Consider the following 17060-nt stretch of genomic DNA (forward strand, 5'->3'; position numbering starts at 1 on the left):
TCTTATGCTGCTTCACTCGCGTTGAAGCCCATGAGTCTACGTCGATAAATTAGTCGCCCGTTTTTGCTCTCTCTTCACTCAATCCTCATACATCTCTCCACTCAATCCTCATACAGATCACCACTTTTACCATCATATACAGATTATCGTTGCGAAATGGCATATAGTCTAGTGGTTGCAAAAGTCTAAATAACACCTTAGGTTCTGGGTTCGACTCTCATGGGTGGGAACGAATTAAATATTGTGCTTTCAATGATAGGCGATGTACCCGTTGACAGCGAGACACCTATGGTGGCTTCGTCAATCTCAATTTTTTAGACTTTTTGGTGTTTGAATCTCCTGAAAATGAAGATGGAGATAAAGATTAAGTGTTCCACATAAAACGAGATGGTAATAATGTTTGATTAATTGAGTTTTAATTATTACAAACTTGAAAAATGTATCAATCTGACATTTTAGAGCAACTTTCATTTGGAAAGTTTTCGCACAAAACACACTGTTTAGTAGTTTGAAAAGCATGCCACGAGAATCCAAAATTTCATCTCCTCCTTGATGGAGAAACGAACAAAGACAGCTATACTGTACAGATTATCGCTGGCTTACACCAGCTATATTGTACTACCTCCGTTTCAGAATATAAGACTATCTATCATTGCCCACATTCATATAGATGTTAATGAATCTAGGCACACATATATGTCTAGATTCGTTAACATATATATGAATGTGGACAATGCTAGAAAGTCTTATAATATGAAACGGAGGAAATACCTGCTATATTGTACCTGCTCTTACCATTCGTAGGCCCTGTTTAGATGGGACTAAAACTTTTAAGTCTCTATCACATCGGATATTTGGACACTAATAATAAATATTAAACGTAGACTATTAATAAAACACATCCATAATCTTGGACTAATTCACGAGACGAATCTATTAAGCCTAATTAATCCATGATTAGCTTATGTGATGCTATAGTAAACATTATCTAATTATGGATTAATTAGGCTTAAAAAATTTGTCTCACGAATTAGCTTTTATTTATGTAATTAGTTTTATAAGTAATTTATATTTAATACTCTAAATTAGTGTTTAAATACATGACTAAAGTTAAATCCTGATCCAAACACCACACCACCGTAGAACTACAGCAAAAAGTCAGTAACACCTTCCCTTGAAAAATAATAAAAATGAGAAAAGAGCAACCGCTCCAATCTTCACCGCCCACGTGTCCACACCTGAGAAAGCCTCCTCCCCCTCCACCACCGCCGCGTTCGTCGCCACCGACCACCGTCGCTATCCAAGAAGAATAGACGACGACGACCACCCCGGAAACCGAGCTCCCACTCGCGGTGAGGTCACCAATGGCGGACTCCCTCCTCCTCCTCGCCTGCCACCTCCTCCTCTCCCTCGCCCTCCTCGCCGCCTCCCTCTCCCACCTCCTCCTCGCCGCCACCACCCACCTCTCCCCTTCCTCCTCCCACCTCCGCCGCCTCCGCCACCCTCTCCTCCGCCTCCTCCCCGTCCTCCTCGCTCTCCCCTTCCCCTTCCTCCCCGTCTCCCCCACCGCCGCCGCCGCCCTCCTCCTCCTCCCGCCCCTCCTCCTCCCGCTCCCGCTCCCCTTCCTCCCCCACCTCCCCCACCTCCGCCCCCTCCTCCTCTCCCTCCCCCTCCTCCTCCTCGCCCGCGCCGCCTCCCTCGTCGCCGCCTCCTTCCCGCCCTCCGACCTCCAGTCCCACGCGCTCCACGTCGCCGCGGCCCTCCTCCTCGCCGCGGCCGTCGCCTCGCTGCTCGCCGCGATCTCCCCCCCGAACCGCGGGCTCCTCGCCGAGACCGCGCTCGCCTGCGCCGGCGCCGTGGGTGGCCTCTGGGTGGGGCAGAGCGGCCTCGTCCTCTACGTCGACGCCTGCGTCCCCGCCGGGTGCCACCGCCTCATGGACGCCGCCGTGGCCACGCCCGCCACGCGGTGCGACGTCGAGGAGGCCAGGCTCCGCGCCGTGGCGCTCATGGACCTCGCGCTGTCCGTGCACTGCGTGGTCGTCGCGGCGGTGGCCGTGGGAGTGCACCTCGGGGTGGCTTGGTGGTGCGGGGTGGACGGCGGCGCCGGGGCGGGGATGGGGACAGGGAGGAGGCATAATGGCGTCGGTGGGTCGTACGATGCAATGCCCACGGTGGCGTCTGCCGAGGCGGAGATGGAACATTTGCCGATGAAGGGCGTCGTCGGCAAGAGCATTGCGCAGGAATAAGATTGTGTTGCTTCAATTGTGCTTGATTAAGTAGGTACATTTTGATCATTCTCAAGTAATGTGATATGTTCACATGCTGATCCCCTGAAATATTTAGCCGTATGGCCTATGGGGGTTTTGGGATGAACACTGTGGTAACCTTTATCTTATTGAATCAGTCAATGGATCCAAATGTAGGATAGGCCACTTGTTGTAACTCATTCAATGATCTCATAGTTTTGTAGTTTGTTCACATTATGCTATTGTGGTAGCTTTATATACTCTATCATGGTGAATTTACTGCTATGCAGTATTTCTTTTCTATTGGCCCCCTTGGCTGCAAGCATGCAAAACCCAAAGAACTATTCCGGATTGGGATCACCTGCAGTTTCGAATTGTCCTCACATTTCGTTTAAAATCTGTGCTTTGCTTCGAACCTTCCGACATTCATCCCATTTCCTTAATAAAACTTCATACACATGCGCATTCAGCTGTTGCATGCAGGCACAACTCTTTATCATTAAGACAGTAGTCTTTGTTACAGATGTAAAACTTCATCATGATTGCATGCTGTTAGTTGTGCTAAACCAAATATGAGCTGCGTTATCGCTCTCCTACTTCCATACTGCTTGATATTCATTTCATGGAATCTTCTTGAGGTTCTGATATATATATATTTTGTGTATACGTGTTGTAATTTGCAAAAAATTGCATACCAGTTCTCGATCTCTGGTGAATATGGGGCCTCCATTTAATTCCTTTAGACATTTTTTAAACCTATATTTGCATCTGTTTTTGGGTGATTCGGACTTACCAAAGATTCATCATTTGGGATTTGAAAGATTCTTAATCCAATGTGTACGATGCGCCAATGATGTCTCACTGTCATGTGGGTCTATGGTCCAATACACACAATGTGTCACATCGTGGATATGGATGAAACTCAGTTGCATGGATTTACCCTTGGATGGAATATTTTCTACAAAAGTGAGAAATAACTTTGCCGGTGGCCCCATGATGATACTAGGTGTTTGTACATATTACATTTCATAACTCAAGTGCTACAAAATATAGGCTATTGTACTGACTGGAAGAAGAGAAACTTAAAATGGTTTTGAACAAGAGGATTATTCATTATCCAGGCAATTTGCCTAATGCCTAATTCCTAACTTGACAGCAATACCTTTATGATACTCATATAGAATTGAAAAGAGAAGAAAATGGTGATCCAACTAAGTGGAATTAATTCATTAGAGCATTGACAAGAACCATATTCAGTTTGATTCTCTGCAAACCTTACACCTTAACTAATGCAAGCGAATGTTTCTTCTAGACTAGACTTGTCTACATGCATCTTTGGTTCATTTTTATTTGATTCTCTTCTTTAAACCTTCATACTGGCTGCAGATGATAATATTCTTTCTCCTAGAATTTATCTGGGTGACTTTTGCCTAAAGAAATTATTCCTTCTTTTTGGAATAGAGTTCCATTTGTTTGTAGAGTTGACTCTTTCTTTTCTGCAGTATTTCTATGACATAACTGGATCATATACTCTCTCTGTTTAGAATTGTAAAATCCATTCATGCATTCTTTTTCATTCTAACTTTTTAGTTATGTGCAATCACTTTTACCTGGTGGAGAAATGAAGTAAAACCTGTTAGTGGTGGGGCCTTTTCTAATTCTTTCCTAGGTTATAGAGCTGGAATTTTTCCTTTTCTTAGCTGCAGTTGATCTGCTATAAACTTTTCAGAGATACGGTGGGCAGCAAAAGAAACCCCTGGAACATACTGATCGACTGTCTGACACTGACGAGTAACCACTTATGGTACCAATTATCTTCCAAATCTAACACTTTAGGGACCTATTACTTAGTGCTACTTTGTATTGGTGGACAAGCCTTTGGCTTCTCTAGTGTCCAAAGGGTCACTTGTACCTGTAATGTGATGATCGATTGATCTCCCAGATTCCGTTGTCAATGTTATATGAGAATATCCAGTTCTTCTGCAGCTGAATGCGGCTTGGTGAGTGTTTGTGGTATTGTGGTTAGACTTTTGCTGACAATATGATCAAAACTTGTTGGTTTAGAACAGTGTCACCTGTGTATGATCTGTACACAAGTCTCTTAGAATTTTCTGTATGGTGACTGGTGAGAACTATATACATATAGCTACTTGTACTGAACATTTCAGTCTGACCATTAACAAGCTTCTTTTATGGCTTTTCTAAATTTTGGAGGACATCTATCCTAAGCAATTTGATACTCCCTCCGTTTCAGGCAGTGGCGGAGCTGGACAGAAAATCAAAGGGGGGCCAGCCGGCTTTTGACAGTTCAAAAAATTAGCAATTTCTCTTTTTTTTCATGCATTGGCAATACATAAAAGCGAATAGTTTGCAAAAGTCGACGACAAAGATCAGCTACAGATGTCAGATTTTGAAATTTAGGATTGGTGGGTACATCAAGTTCATAGTGACGTAATTGACATCTCAAATTGGCTCTCTTGTTCTAAAAAATCAGCAGGATAGAACTTTGAAGCTAGAGAGCACACTTTATCAATGTTGAATGAACTGAATGAATCACTTGGATCCAAAGACGTACACAAATTGAGAAGCTCTATTGCTTGTTCACTGAATCTGCTATGATATATGGGGGTAATAAAAAAATTGTTTTTATTGGGAGGGGCCATGGCCCCTGCCAGCCCCCCCTCAGTTCCGCCACTGGTTTCAGGTTACAAGACGTTTTGACTTTGGTCAAAGTCAAACTGTTTCAAATTTAACTAAGTTTATAGACAAATGTAGTAATATTCATAATACTAAATTAGTTTCATCAAATCAATAATCGAATATATTTTCATAATAAATTTTTCTTGGGTTGAAAATGTTACTACTTTTTTCTACAAACTTGGTCAAACTTAAAGTAGTTTGATTTTGACCAAAGTCAAAACGTCTTATAACCTGAAACGGAGGGAGTATTAAATAGACTTTTTTCTAATGTTGTATCACCATAAGATTAGCTAGTATTTCACTCAACATTAAGAACCTGTGGTGACATGTACGTTGTCTTCTAACCTCTTTATAGATGATATTTGTTAATTGGCACTGCTGTTATGTGTTAAGGGTGGGAATCAATTGTAACCATGAGTTGGACCAATTGTTCGGCATAGTCAGATACCATTGTCCAAAAGATCATGAAGGAAAGGTGCCATTGTACTAAATGTAAGTTTTCTAGAACTAATGGAGGCAAAGCTCTCCTATCCTCATGGCCTTGTATCTCTTTCTGCTTTCTAGGCAGTTGAGTCGATTCTTCATTAATTACATTATCACTCCACAATACAATTATCTCCCCTTTATTTAGTGCAGGATTCTGTTGTCCCTTTTAGTTTGGTCTCATTTGTTTTATGTATGTATAGTAGCTTTGTGGACACTATATATACTGCCACAAACTTATATTCCAGTCATTCCACTCCATGTGCTTTGCAGATACAAATTCATGTGTCTGCAAAAGCATTGGTTAGTACTTCTACTTACTACATTCAAAGTGATGTTAAACGGCACGGTTTTCTTGGATCTCTCTCTCCCTTGAAGGCTATCTCATGGAGGTTTGATGTACACCATTGTTGCCTAAGAAACTGAGAAAGCCTTCGGGGGAGGAGAGAAGCCAAGCAAGCCACAGTGTCTAAATTTACAGCTTGCATAGTTGCATTAGCTCAAGTAACAAGAAATGCTGCATGGCTACTGGAGTTAAGCAACATACTTTGTTCATTGGGTGTTGGGATTTATTTTTCAAAAATATAGATTACCTGATTGTTTTCTCGTAATATGGTAAGTTTAATCTTCATAGACAGATGGATTAATTTCTTTGGAGTGCAGTCAAGAAATGCCTACCTAAGTATTTCTATCCAATCATTTTATGAATACATAGAACCACATAAAAACTGCCGAGAATATTTTAGACATGCATATATATATGTTATACTATTGTCTTGGCCATATTGAATGGGTGCTTTTAACCATCTCCCTTACAAGTCCGCAGGTAAAATAGCCGGAATACAAGAGGACTAATAGGTTCCCAAGTTTTGCTGCTGATGGATCTGCACGCATTGCATCAAGGTGCTCTAAAGATAGTAGCACTCTGCTTCCTTCTGTTACAAGGTTGATCATGATCAGTATGAAATTGTAGGTGCACTACAATAACATAGTGTTAGTTGGCTAATTAGCGCCGAGCTTTCTCGCTAAATGCATTAATCAGTCCCTCACCTCAGGTTACTTTATGCATATGGGGTGCTTGTTGAACTGCATGCTAGTAAAATAGCCATTCTGGGGCAAGTGGTATGAAAGGGACAAGCTGATCGTTGGATTCAGTCAGATACCAAATTGTGAAGGCAACAAGCAGCAACTCTCTTAGTTGTTCATTTTAGCCCATAATCCAGCGAAGCAACTTTCTGGGTTCATGCTGTTCCTTGTTTTGGCTATATGTTCTTTCATGATATGTAAAAAGATTAAATGTAAGTTGAAGTGGCATAGCAGGATTATGTATCTCTACCAACTAATTAGGTCAACAGAAGTGTCAAAATTATGTTCTTAGGAGCTGACATACTCATAATGTCTCATTTCTCTCTCCCACTGAAACAGTTGAATAATTTTTTTTGTCAGGCAACACCTTCTTTGTTCTCATTTTCTTCCATCCATCCACAACGCCTCATTACACATAATTTTTTATGTATTTTGTAGGATTTTTTTTATAGGAATCAGATGTAGAAAGGCCAAATTCTTGTATTCTAAAGAAACATTACTTCCTCCATTTCAGATTATAAGTCGTTTTGACTTTTGTCAAAGTCAAACTACTTCAAATTCGATCAAATTTATAGAAAAAGTAACATTTTCAATCTAAGATAAATATATTATAAAAATATATTCAACTATTGATTTATTTCAATTTAACGGAACTAATTAAGTGTTGTAAATATTTCTATATTTATCTACAAACTTAAGTTAAATTTAAAATAATTTGAATTTGACAAAAGTCAAAACGACTTATAATATGAAACATAGTACATGCCAAAAGATAATGTTTGGATAACTCATGAACACCGTTTATATATATGCACAGTCCTAATTACACAAAATTAAACCCATGTGTGTGTGCATTTGTGTGTGTATACATCACCTTCACTAAATCAAGTTAAGCAAGTAGTACTAGAATGCTATGGAAACCACTACTCCATTAGCAAGCATGAGGAAGCTGATCAACCAAAGCTACTACACAACACACGAGCAGCGGAAGCACAAGATCACCAAAAAAAAACAGAGAAAAATTCGCTACATTAATTGATCGATTAATTAGCTGCGTTGCATCGTCGAGCTCCCAAGAAAATGGCGCCAACGCACTTGGAGACGACGGCGGCGGCGACGTCACACGGCCTCGAACTCCCTCCCGCGAGGCCGGCCGCCGCCGCCGCCGGCGGCGGCGGCAGCGGCGGCGCCGTAGTGCCCGAACTCCGTCGGGACGTCGTCGGCCTTCCTGACGCTCGTCCTCCCTCCTCCGCCGTCGCCGCCGAAGATGGAGTGCCGCGGCGGCTGCTGCTCGCCGCCGTAGATGTCGCCGAAGTCGGAGGAGTTGGAGCAGACGTCGACGCTGGTGCGCTTGGCGGAGTATCCTCCGACGCCGCCGCCGACGCCGACGCCGCCGAGGTCGAAGCTCGCCGTGGCCATGTCGAAGCTGAGGCTCCCCCGCGTGTTGAAGCTGGCCGCCTTGGACTCCGACGAGAGCGGCCCGATCGAGTAGGAGTAGAAGTACTGCCCCGACGCCGCCCCGGCGCCGGCGGCGTAGTAGTGCTCGACGGCGACCCTTGACCGGAAGTCGTTCCGGCTCGGCGGGATCGGCGAGAGGAAGATCTCGGCGACGTTCTTGGCGACGCCGCGGTTGTGCGGGTTCGCCTTCCGCTCGTACCTGTCAAGGTTTAAAATCTCTCGCTAAACTGCTGCTTATCTCCCGCTATAACTGTTTGAGAAGGATTCGAGCTATTTGCTCTCGTGTACTCCCTCCATATTTTAATATATGACGCCGTTGATTTTTTAACCAACGTTTAGCCACTCAACTTATTCAAAAATTTTATGCAAATAAAAAATACTTATGTTATGCTTAAAGAATATTTGATGATAAATTAAGTCACAATAAAATAAATTATAATTACATAATTTTTTTTAATAAAACGAAAGATTAAGCGTTTATCAAAAAGTCAATGGCATCATACATTAAAATACGGAGAGAGTACAAATTAGCCGCTATAGCTCAATTTAGCCTGCTATAGCTGTTTAAGAAGTAACCGCTAAATGTTTTAGCCCGCTATTTAAAACATTGGTACCTGTAGCGGAAGTTCTCGTACGTGGTCTGGTTGGTGCAGACGAGGTAGGAGTGGAACGCGGTGAGGCCGCCGACGAACCACGCCGTCACGAACGTGTACACGATGAGGATCCCCGACACCGGCGACTCCACCACCGCGCGCCCCATGCTGCAGCCGAACTGCCTCGCGGTCATCGCCAGGTTCACCCAGCAGAAGACGAACACGTACAGGCACAGGAACGTCGTCGACGAGATGAACATGAAGAAGAACCTGTAGTTCCTCTGCGAGGCAATGGATCGAACAGTTGGTCAGCACGTCGGAGATGGTCGCCGCCGGAGACGGAGAAGACGGCCTACCTTGCCGATGCACTGGCCGACCCAGGGGCAGTGGTGGTCGAAGCGATCGACGCAGTTGTTGCAGACGGAGCAGTGGGAGCAGCGAGGGGGGCGGTAGAGGAGGCAGGTGTGGCAGTATTTCACCTTCACCACCACGCCGTTCACGTACACGTCGCGCGTCGGCGGGAGCGACCCGCCGCCGCCGAACGCCGGCGACGACACGCCGATGTCCTCGGGCTCCGGCGGCCGCACGTTCCGCGGGATGATCCCCGGGTCCCGCCCCGACGTCATCACCAGCACGATCACGTCCTTCACGCACGCATGCACGCAAAGTGATCGGTCAATTGCTTCATTTTGCTCGAGCGACGCAGAAATGGTGGTGGCCGGGCTTACGAATACGCCGACGGCGATGGCGACGGCCGGGACGGCCTGGCCGAGCGGCTTCCCGATGAGGGCGGCGAGGTGGAAGGAGACGAAGGCGACAAAGAGCGCGAGCGGCGTCATGATGAGCGACACGGTGAGCACGATGGAGCTGGCGTCCGGGCCGAAGATGAGCCGCCCGCCGCACAGGAATCTCTACACACAACAACAACAACAAAATATATGGGCTCCTTTTAATGTGGAAACGCACGAATTTTGTCCGAATTCGTTTTTGAAAACGTACGTTCCTGCCCCTCCAGACTTGGTAGAGGCGGTGGGTGGTGACGGCGGTGGCGGTGGCGGCGGCGGCGGAGGTGGGGGAGGACGCGTCGGAGGCGTTGCTGCGGGCGAGATGGGTCTTCTTGAACGGCAACCACCTCACCTTCAACATCCCGGTCGGTGCGCCGGTGATCCCCGTGGCCGCGTCCTTGTCACCTCACCCGCATGCATGCATGGGCCCCTCCTCCGTACGCGCGGGACGGGGCCAGGGTTGGGGTTGGGGTTGGGGTGAGGTGGAAGGAAGGAGGAAGAGAAAGGGGCGGCAATGGGGGAGCTCGTGAGAGACATTGCGCTATCCATAGGAGGCGCCATAGCGCGTTGTGGTTGTTGTTGGGGTGTGTGCAAACAAAGGAGGCGGCAATGAGAACATCTAAAAATAGATCAGGAGAATCCCAACAAAATAAGGGTGAAAGTAATGATGATAGTTCAATTCTAAGTGTGGAAGAACCATAAGCTCCTAACTTCTCTTGCTTGCTTCTTAGATTGCGAATGCTTACCCGCATGATCACCACCATCCTGAGTTCCGAATTTTTTATTTATAATAAACAATTACCCTTAAATTAAATAATTAGTAAATCGTTGGGGGGATTTACAGGAGTAGGATGGACGCTAATACAGAAAGCATCCAGAATTGGACGCCGTTGTAAACAACGTCCATACTTGGACGCTGTTGGAACCAACGTCCACCTCCCTGGTGCAGCCAAGCCACGAATAGAGTGAGAACAATCAAAAGAAAACCTTGACAATCAAAAGAAAACCCTAACTCTAGCGATGAGCGCTCGATCGCGCATGCCGGCAGCCGGCCACACATCGTCGTAACTCATATACGAGTTCACCCTCTCTACGACTTTGATCCATCCGCTTTGTCGTCCAAGCCACTCTCGTCGTCGACGCCGGGGCCTTCGATTTGTCCGTGTTTTACGGCGCCACCAATCCTGCAATCCAGCCACGGCGCCGTGTGCATTGGCAGCTCTCTCGTCGTGAGCAACAGGTTTGCCCTGCAATTTATATCACGCATGCATGTCTTTTCACTTATAGCATGTCTTTGCTCACCCTCATCTAATTAGCATTAATTGATATGTACTACATTGTTCATATCTATACTTGATATATGACATGAGTGTTTTATTGAATATATGTATAGATTATTATCCAACTAGTAGACATATACCATGCCTTTGTTAATTGTTGAGTTCGTTTGGAAGACACAGCCAGGAAATAAAATGACTATTGTTCATTGACATTTTTAATATGCAAAACAACATTTTTTAAAACTTGAAAGGATATATCAGCAGATTATTATCTAACTTAAAGTTAATTATATAACTTGTTTTGCTAACTTGTTTAGTTTGTTTTGCAGATTTGACTGAGAAAAAATGATTATTGTTCTAGTGTATGTTGATGGGAGAATACAATATGGAGCTAAGGGTGCAGAATATAATATTCCTCCAAAAATAACTTTTCCGGCAGTGGAGGCTACAACCTTTGAGGAAGTCAAAAAAGAAATTTTTCAGGCCCTTGGATACACTGAGGATCATTGTGCAATGAATATCCAAGCTCGGTTTGATATCGGAAATCCTGGACCACAATATTTTCAATTGATTCCTATTTATGAAGACAGGGGATGGAGGATGATATTTGAGAAGACATGTGGGTAGGTTGTTGAGCTTTATGTTGAATGCGCCTATACGGAAGCAAGATTAAGTCAGGTTAATAGTACAACCTTGGTTGCATCAACTAGGCATTCGGAAAGGGATGGCTCAGGTGTTTTGTTGGAGCCAGGTACAGTTCATTCACAAGCAAAGGTTGTACCCACTTTAGTAGATGGTCTGCATTCAACAACAGTTCAGTTGTCTTCACCTATCAACCAGGATAACCTATCAACCAGGATAATGTGGTTTCCAAAACACAACCAACTATAGATGATGACAATACTGCAGAAGACACATATGTTGGTGAGGATAGATTTGGACTGGACGATGACAACGAGCAGGATTGTGATGGTGCCCTTGATAATAGTTTAGATGATGAGCCACCAGAACCACGAGTTGTTCATTCTGTCAATGCATTTCCTTTTATGCGTGCATCTGGACAAAATCCTATAAAAGCATTTAGTGATATATCTATATTGAGGGAGACAACAGCAGACGAGAGTTTCTTTGGACGTAAGAATCAATTTTCTAACCCACTAGCAGAAGGAAAGTCTTTTGATTCAAAAAAGCACCTACAAATTGCTATAGGTGAGTTTCATATATGTAAAAATTCAGAAATCAAGTACAACACAAGTAGTCAATCTAAACTTGTAGCTGAATGCACGGATAATAGCTGCATGTGGAGGCTCTATGCAACTCCCACAAAGATAGGTTCAGGTTGGATGATAAGGAAATGTCCATATGCTCACACCTGTTGAGCACCGGCTGATAGATTTGATCATGCTCAGTTATCATCTTCTATGATTGCTAATGTGATACGTGATGCATTAAGGGATGATCTGGAATTGAGTATAAAAAATGTGAGGTCACTAGTCCAACAGAGATATAGAAATGTGAAGCCATCTTATAGTAAATTATGGCGAGGCAGAGAGAAGGCAATAGCACAACTTTTTGGTAGTTGGGAAGGTTCATATGGCCTCCTCATCCCTTTCTTACAGGCTATAAAAGCTAAAAACCTAGGTACAAAGTATGTCCTTTTGTCAAAGCCAATGACTCAGGAAGGACGGCGAGCATTTAAAAGTGTTGCTTGGGCATTTGGACCTTGTATCGATGTCATTCCCTACCTACGGCCAGTTATAAGTGTTGATGCATGCTTTTTGTCAGGGAGGTACAAGGATAGATTGTTGATTGCTTGTGGATATGATGCTAACAATCAACTACTATCTCTTGCATTTGCTATTGTGGAGAAGGAAGATAGTGCAAACTAGGGGTGGTTTATGAGATGGCTACGAAGTGAGGTAATAGGCTATGGAAAGTTTATGTGTGTTATATCTGATCGACATAAAGCCATGAAATGGTTGTTTAAGCAGCCCCACATTGGATGGAATGAGAGCGCCGGTGAATGTGTGCACCGCCTTTGCTCACAGCATGTAGCTGAGAATCTATGGAAATTTTGTCGCAATGAAATAATGCTCAAGACATTTAAGTGGACAGTGAAGAAAAAGAAACCTAGAAAATTTGATGAAGGAATGTGATCAATTGCAAATATTTGTCCTGAGGCAATAACATATATTAAAAATGTTGGAAAGTACTTGCATGAAGATAAAGATGAGCAAGAAAAGCTCGAGAAGGTATTTCAATGCAAGGATGGAGGATATCGTTGGGGAATCATGACAAGCAATGGATCTGAGTCATTGAACAATGTGTTTAAGTTTTCTCGGAGGTTACCGGTGGCAGCCATTGTGGAGGAAACATTTTCAAAGTGCTTAGAATGGTTTGTTGAGAGAAGGCGAAATGCTGTTAATTTACTTAACAATGGCAAGCAATGGTCTCAAAGGGTTGATAAGCTATTAGTGAAGCGAGGAAATAAGGCTGGACATATGAATGTAATCTCGTATGGAGATGAAGTTGGAATATATGAGGTAAAGGTCGACAATGAGTTAGTCCCAATGCAACAAGGAAACCATGAGGTTTACACATGGAGGGACTTCAAGTATAAGGTAGTTTTGCAACCCAACAACACACCATCTTGTGACTGTCAAAAGCCAAATTTGACAGGTGTTCCATGTGCTCATGTCTTGGCAGTTTGCAAACATAGAAATCTTAATGAAAATCAGTTGATCAATCCATTCTACTCTTCTCAAGCACTTGCTAGTACCTGGGCTATACAATTTCTTCCTTATGGAAATCAAATTGAATGGCCACCATTTACTGGTCCAATAATTGTTCCTGATCCTAGACAGATAAATCTAGGCCGTCGTCAGCATAACAGGATACCAATGTACATGGATGAAATGCAAGGAAGACGACTTGGACACCAGGCACACCGTTCCACAAGAGATAGTGACAATTTAGGTAGCAAACAATGGGAATTATATGCATTATAATGGTTAGTTAACTTTTACTTGATATATGACTCTCTTTGATTGTTTTGTAGGTGCAACGTCGAGCAGAACACATGTTGATGGACCCTCTGGCACCATATAGTTTTACGCATCGTGTAGTCTATCTATAAATTACAGTGTCAATTTAGCTTATAGTTGTCCAGGAATAGGACATTCTTCTGGTTGGCTTTGAACATGAATGGAGCTCAACGAACGTTGTTTTTGAAGTATTTATTTGAGAGTACAGACAGTTCAATTTGAATTACCTTATCAATTTTTCATATGATTTGATTTACACAACAGAATTGCTGCTGTACTGCTATTTGTAGGATGTATCTGAGCACATGTTTAAACAGGGATTTGTTCCCTACAACACACACATATCGTGGCAATAAACTGAAGTAAATAGCATGCGCTCATTCAAATGGGATGTAAGTTGGCAACATAAAAATCCATTAATATAGTAAGTCAGTACAAAGTAAAGTAACACGCCATTCAACCACTGACAGCATGACCATATTTTACATAGTATAGCACCCATATAAGACAGTGGTCGAAAAGAACATATATGTCAACAGGAATATATGGTCTTCCTAACTTGGAGTGGCTGATTTCTAGTTAACATATATTTAGAACATATAGCTCCAAAAGTTCTACAAAATTATATCCAACAGAATATATGGTCTTCCTAACTTGGAGTGTTCTTTTTGAACATAGGAGTCCTCTCAGTACTAGTCCAATCAACCACTTGGATAGAACTTTCTGAATGACTTGACGTTCTTTCACCAGGATGCAATGGAGCTGATGCTTCTCTTGAAGCCACCTGTCATGTCACCCAATAGTATATCATATATTAAATACATTACAAAGTTAATTTGCATACACACAAGTGTTAGAATTTTACCAGATCTTCATTTTCCAAACATTGAGTCACTTGGCTTGCATCTTGTGTTGTGGGAACTCTATTAGTAGTTTCCACACCTAGATCAATATATCTACTAAAACATTTTCCTGAGATCATCCACTCATCAAATATATCAACGGAACTTTCATTTGGAGGACTTGGCGTGCAAGCAGTAGTGCCATCGTCATCAGATGGAATTTCTTCAACCTTAATTGGTAGTCCAGCCTCAGATAACATGTTTTGCAATTTGTATTCCAAGTTAAGATCCCTAATATTCCCCTGACATGTGATCAATATAGATTTACCTATCTTCTTGCATCCATTAGTTATACAACATTTGATTCCCCATGCTGCATTTTTAATCTCACGCAATCCCTGCAATTATGAGTTAAAATCAGATCTAGGTTGTCACTGCAATATAAAGAGTAATTGGAAGAAATCTATAACTTACAATGCGAGCTAGGGGTGGACCACTAGGCATGTACCCAGTCCACTCCATGTTATCTCGAGGGTATGGGATAGAGTTTTCAAGTCCTCCCAAGCATTGAGAATCAAAAAACATAGTGAACATACCATTTGCTTGGAACCAACATCTATACTCCTTTAAGCTAGCTACGTCGAAAGGACAATCCTCTTGAACGATTGTTGCTTCAATCCCATCATATTGTTGCACATATTTGGCATGGAATTTATTCCAATCGCACACTTTTCCTCCTACATGCTTCACTTTGCGTAGCTTCCGAAGCTCAACCTCACCATGTGGAGGCGATGGTGGAATTAATTGTTTTCTTCCAAACTGTCTCATTACCCTTTCTGGATAATGGAACTCTACAACCCAAAAATGGATGAGAGGTAGTCTAGCAAACCACCAAGTACGGTCATTCTGAATTTGGATAGGCATCTGCTCTATGAGACCTTCATATGGTTGCCATTGTACAGTACCTTCTCGAATCAAGTCAATTTGGTTTCGGTAGTATTGAGTGCCTGTATAATATTAGTATAAAAAGATAAGCATGTTGACATATATGTTGTTTGTTATAAGAATATACAATGAGACATAATTCAAAAGATATGTAAAACATTACCACAATTATGTGGGGTGGGGAATTCATGATAACTACACCATTTGGCCCCAAATATAGGATAGCCATCTGATTCTTCTTCTTCTTGCTCCTCCACTTCATCCGTCTTTTGAATTATATTTTTTGGACGACCTAATGGCAACCGTGACCATGACCACAATTGTAACAATACTAGAGGGCCAAAAATTTTTGATCTTGCCTTCTCAGCACCATTGTTCAACTGCCTGTACAACATAGCAAGTACAGCTCCTCCCCAATTGTATTCAGTGCGGGTCGCTAAATTATCCATAAATTGGAGGTACATTGCAGGCACACTATCTCCAGATGAATCAGTAAAAATAATGGAGCCAAGAATTTCTAAGACAAGTGCTCGACTATGCCAATCGATCTCCCGTTGTGTTGGGTTACTGGGCATGACACGAAAGTGATCACGCAATTTGCTCAGAGTTATGGAGTATCGTGAGTAACTCAGTGCAAATGTATCATCTTCCTTTTTCCTCTTTTTCTTCTTTATTTCTTGATCTTCTGGTGGAATCCCAAGATACCTCTCAATCATATCCTCCAATTTCCATCAGATTGGCCCACAATTAGTTTTCCACTGATTGGCAAACCCCAAAGGCAACTGATATCTTGCAAAGTAATTGTCATCTCCCCTATCGGTAGATGAAAGCTATTTGTCTCAGGCCGCCAACGTTCTACCAAAGCAGATATCAAATATTTGTCAATTTTGATACTCCTCATCTTTGCAATTTGATAGAAACTAATATTTTGTTGAGCCGATCGGCACAATGGGTGGTAAGGGATTCCAACGCGATGGTGCCGTATATTCATTGAACTACTAGGCTACATCAAAGATAAAAACAATTACTCATGGGAACCTAGATGAATATATTTACAAATCGACAAGAAACCAAACTAAGTAGACAACTCACATTTTCTGAAATTTTAGATACTTTGTGCTGCCCATGAGGCATCCATAGTAAATCACTGAACCGATCACTATCAGCCATTTTTTAGCTGCACAAAATGTTAACAATCAATAAGCTAAATTAGTATTTCAATTCTACTGTGTGAATAAATGTAATTCCAGTTCCGAAGTTGGAACTCCAATGACAACTCTGATGCAGTTGACATATATTTTATAAAGATCTCTATTATACATTAGACTTATCAGGATGAACCTATGTTATATTTTTGAAGCCGGTTCTTTTTTTTTTAGAAGTTGTGAAGCCGGTTCTTGATTCTCCATCTCCTGTAATTACCATCCATAAATTGTGTCCCAAAATGTTTATTAAATAGGCTACAACAAAATAAGTTAGTTGAATCACCTTGACTGTAGGAGTTCTGGGCTTGGACGTCAATGGTGGCTGCAAGCTTCCAAGATGAGAACAGATGACAGCACTTGGCAGGAGTCGAGGCAGACAACAGCTGCAGCCTC

General features: G+C 42.7%; 2 protein-coding genes and 1 pseudogene across 2 annotated transcripts; 1 reads left to right on the forward strand and 2 right to left on the reverse strand.

Moving 5' to 3' along the window:
- Positions 1-1330: 1330 nt before the first annotated feature.
- LOC107277021 (uncharacterized) lies at positions 1331-4935 on the forward strand. Its single transcript, XM_015761051.3, has 2 exons — positions 1331-2276; positions 4501-4935. Exon 1 carries the CDS (start codon positions 1365-1367, stop codon positions 2244-2246), a length of 882 nt encoding a protein of 293 aa, XP_015616537.1. The 5' UTR covers positions 1331-1364; the 3' UTR covers positions 2247-2276; positions 4501-4935.
- Positions 4936-7424: 2489 nt separating this feature from the next.
- On the reverse strand, positions 7425-9907 carry LOC4350651 (probable protein S-acyltransferase 6). Its single transcript, XM_015761155.3, has 5 exons — positions 9566-9907; positions 9295-9477; positions 8923-9210; positions 8588-8847; positions 7425-8172 (listed from the first exon to the last, which is right to left on the reverse strand). Exons 1-5 carry the CDS (start codon positions 9710-9712, stop codon positions 7635-7637), a joined length of 1416 nt encoding a protein of 471 aa, XP_015616641.1. The 5' UTR covers positions 9713-9907; the 3' UTR covers positions 7425-7634.
- Positions 9908-14324: 4417 nt separating this feature from the next.
- Positions 14325-16632, reverse strand: LOC107276100 (serine/threonine-protein phosphatase 7 long form homolog; annotated as a pseudogene).
- Positions 16633-17060: the final 428 nt, after the last annotated feature.

This window comes from Oryza sativa, chromosome 11, assembly GCF_034140825.1.
Source record: "Oryza sativa Japonica Group chromosome 11, ASM3414082v1".
NCBI lineage: Eukaryota > Viridiplantae > Streptophyta > Magnoliopsida > Poales > Poaceae > Oryza > Oryza sativa.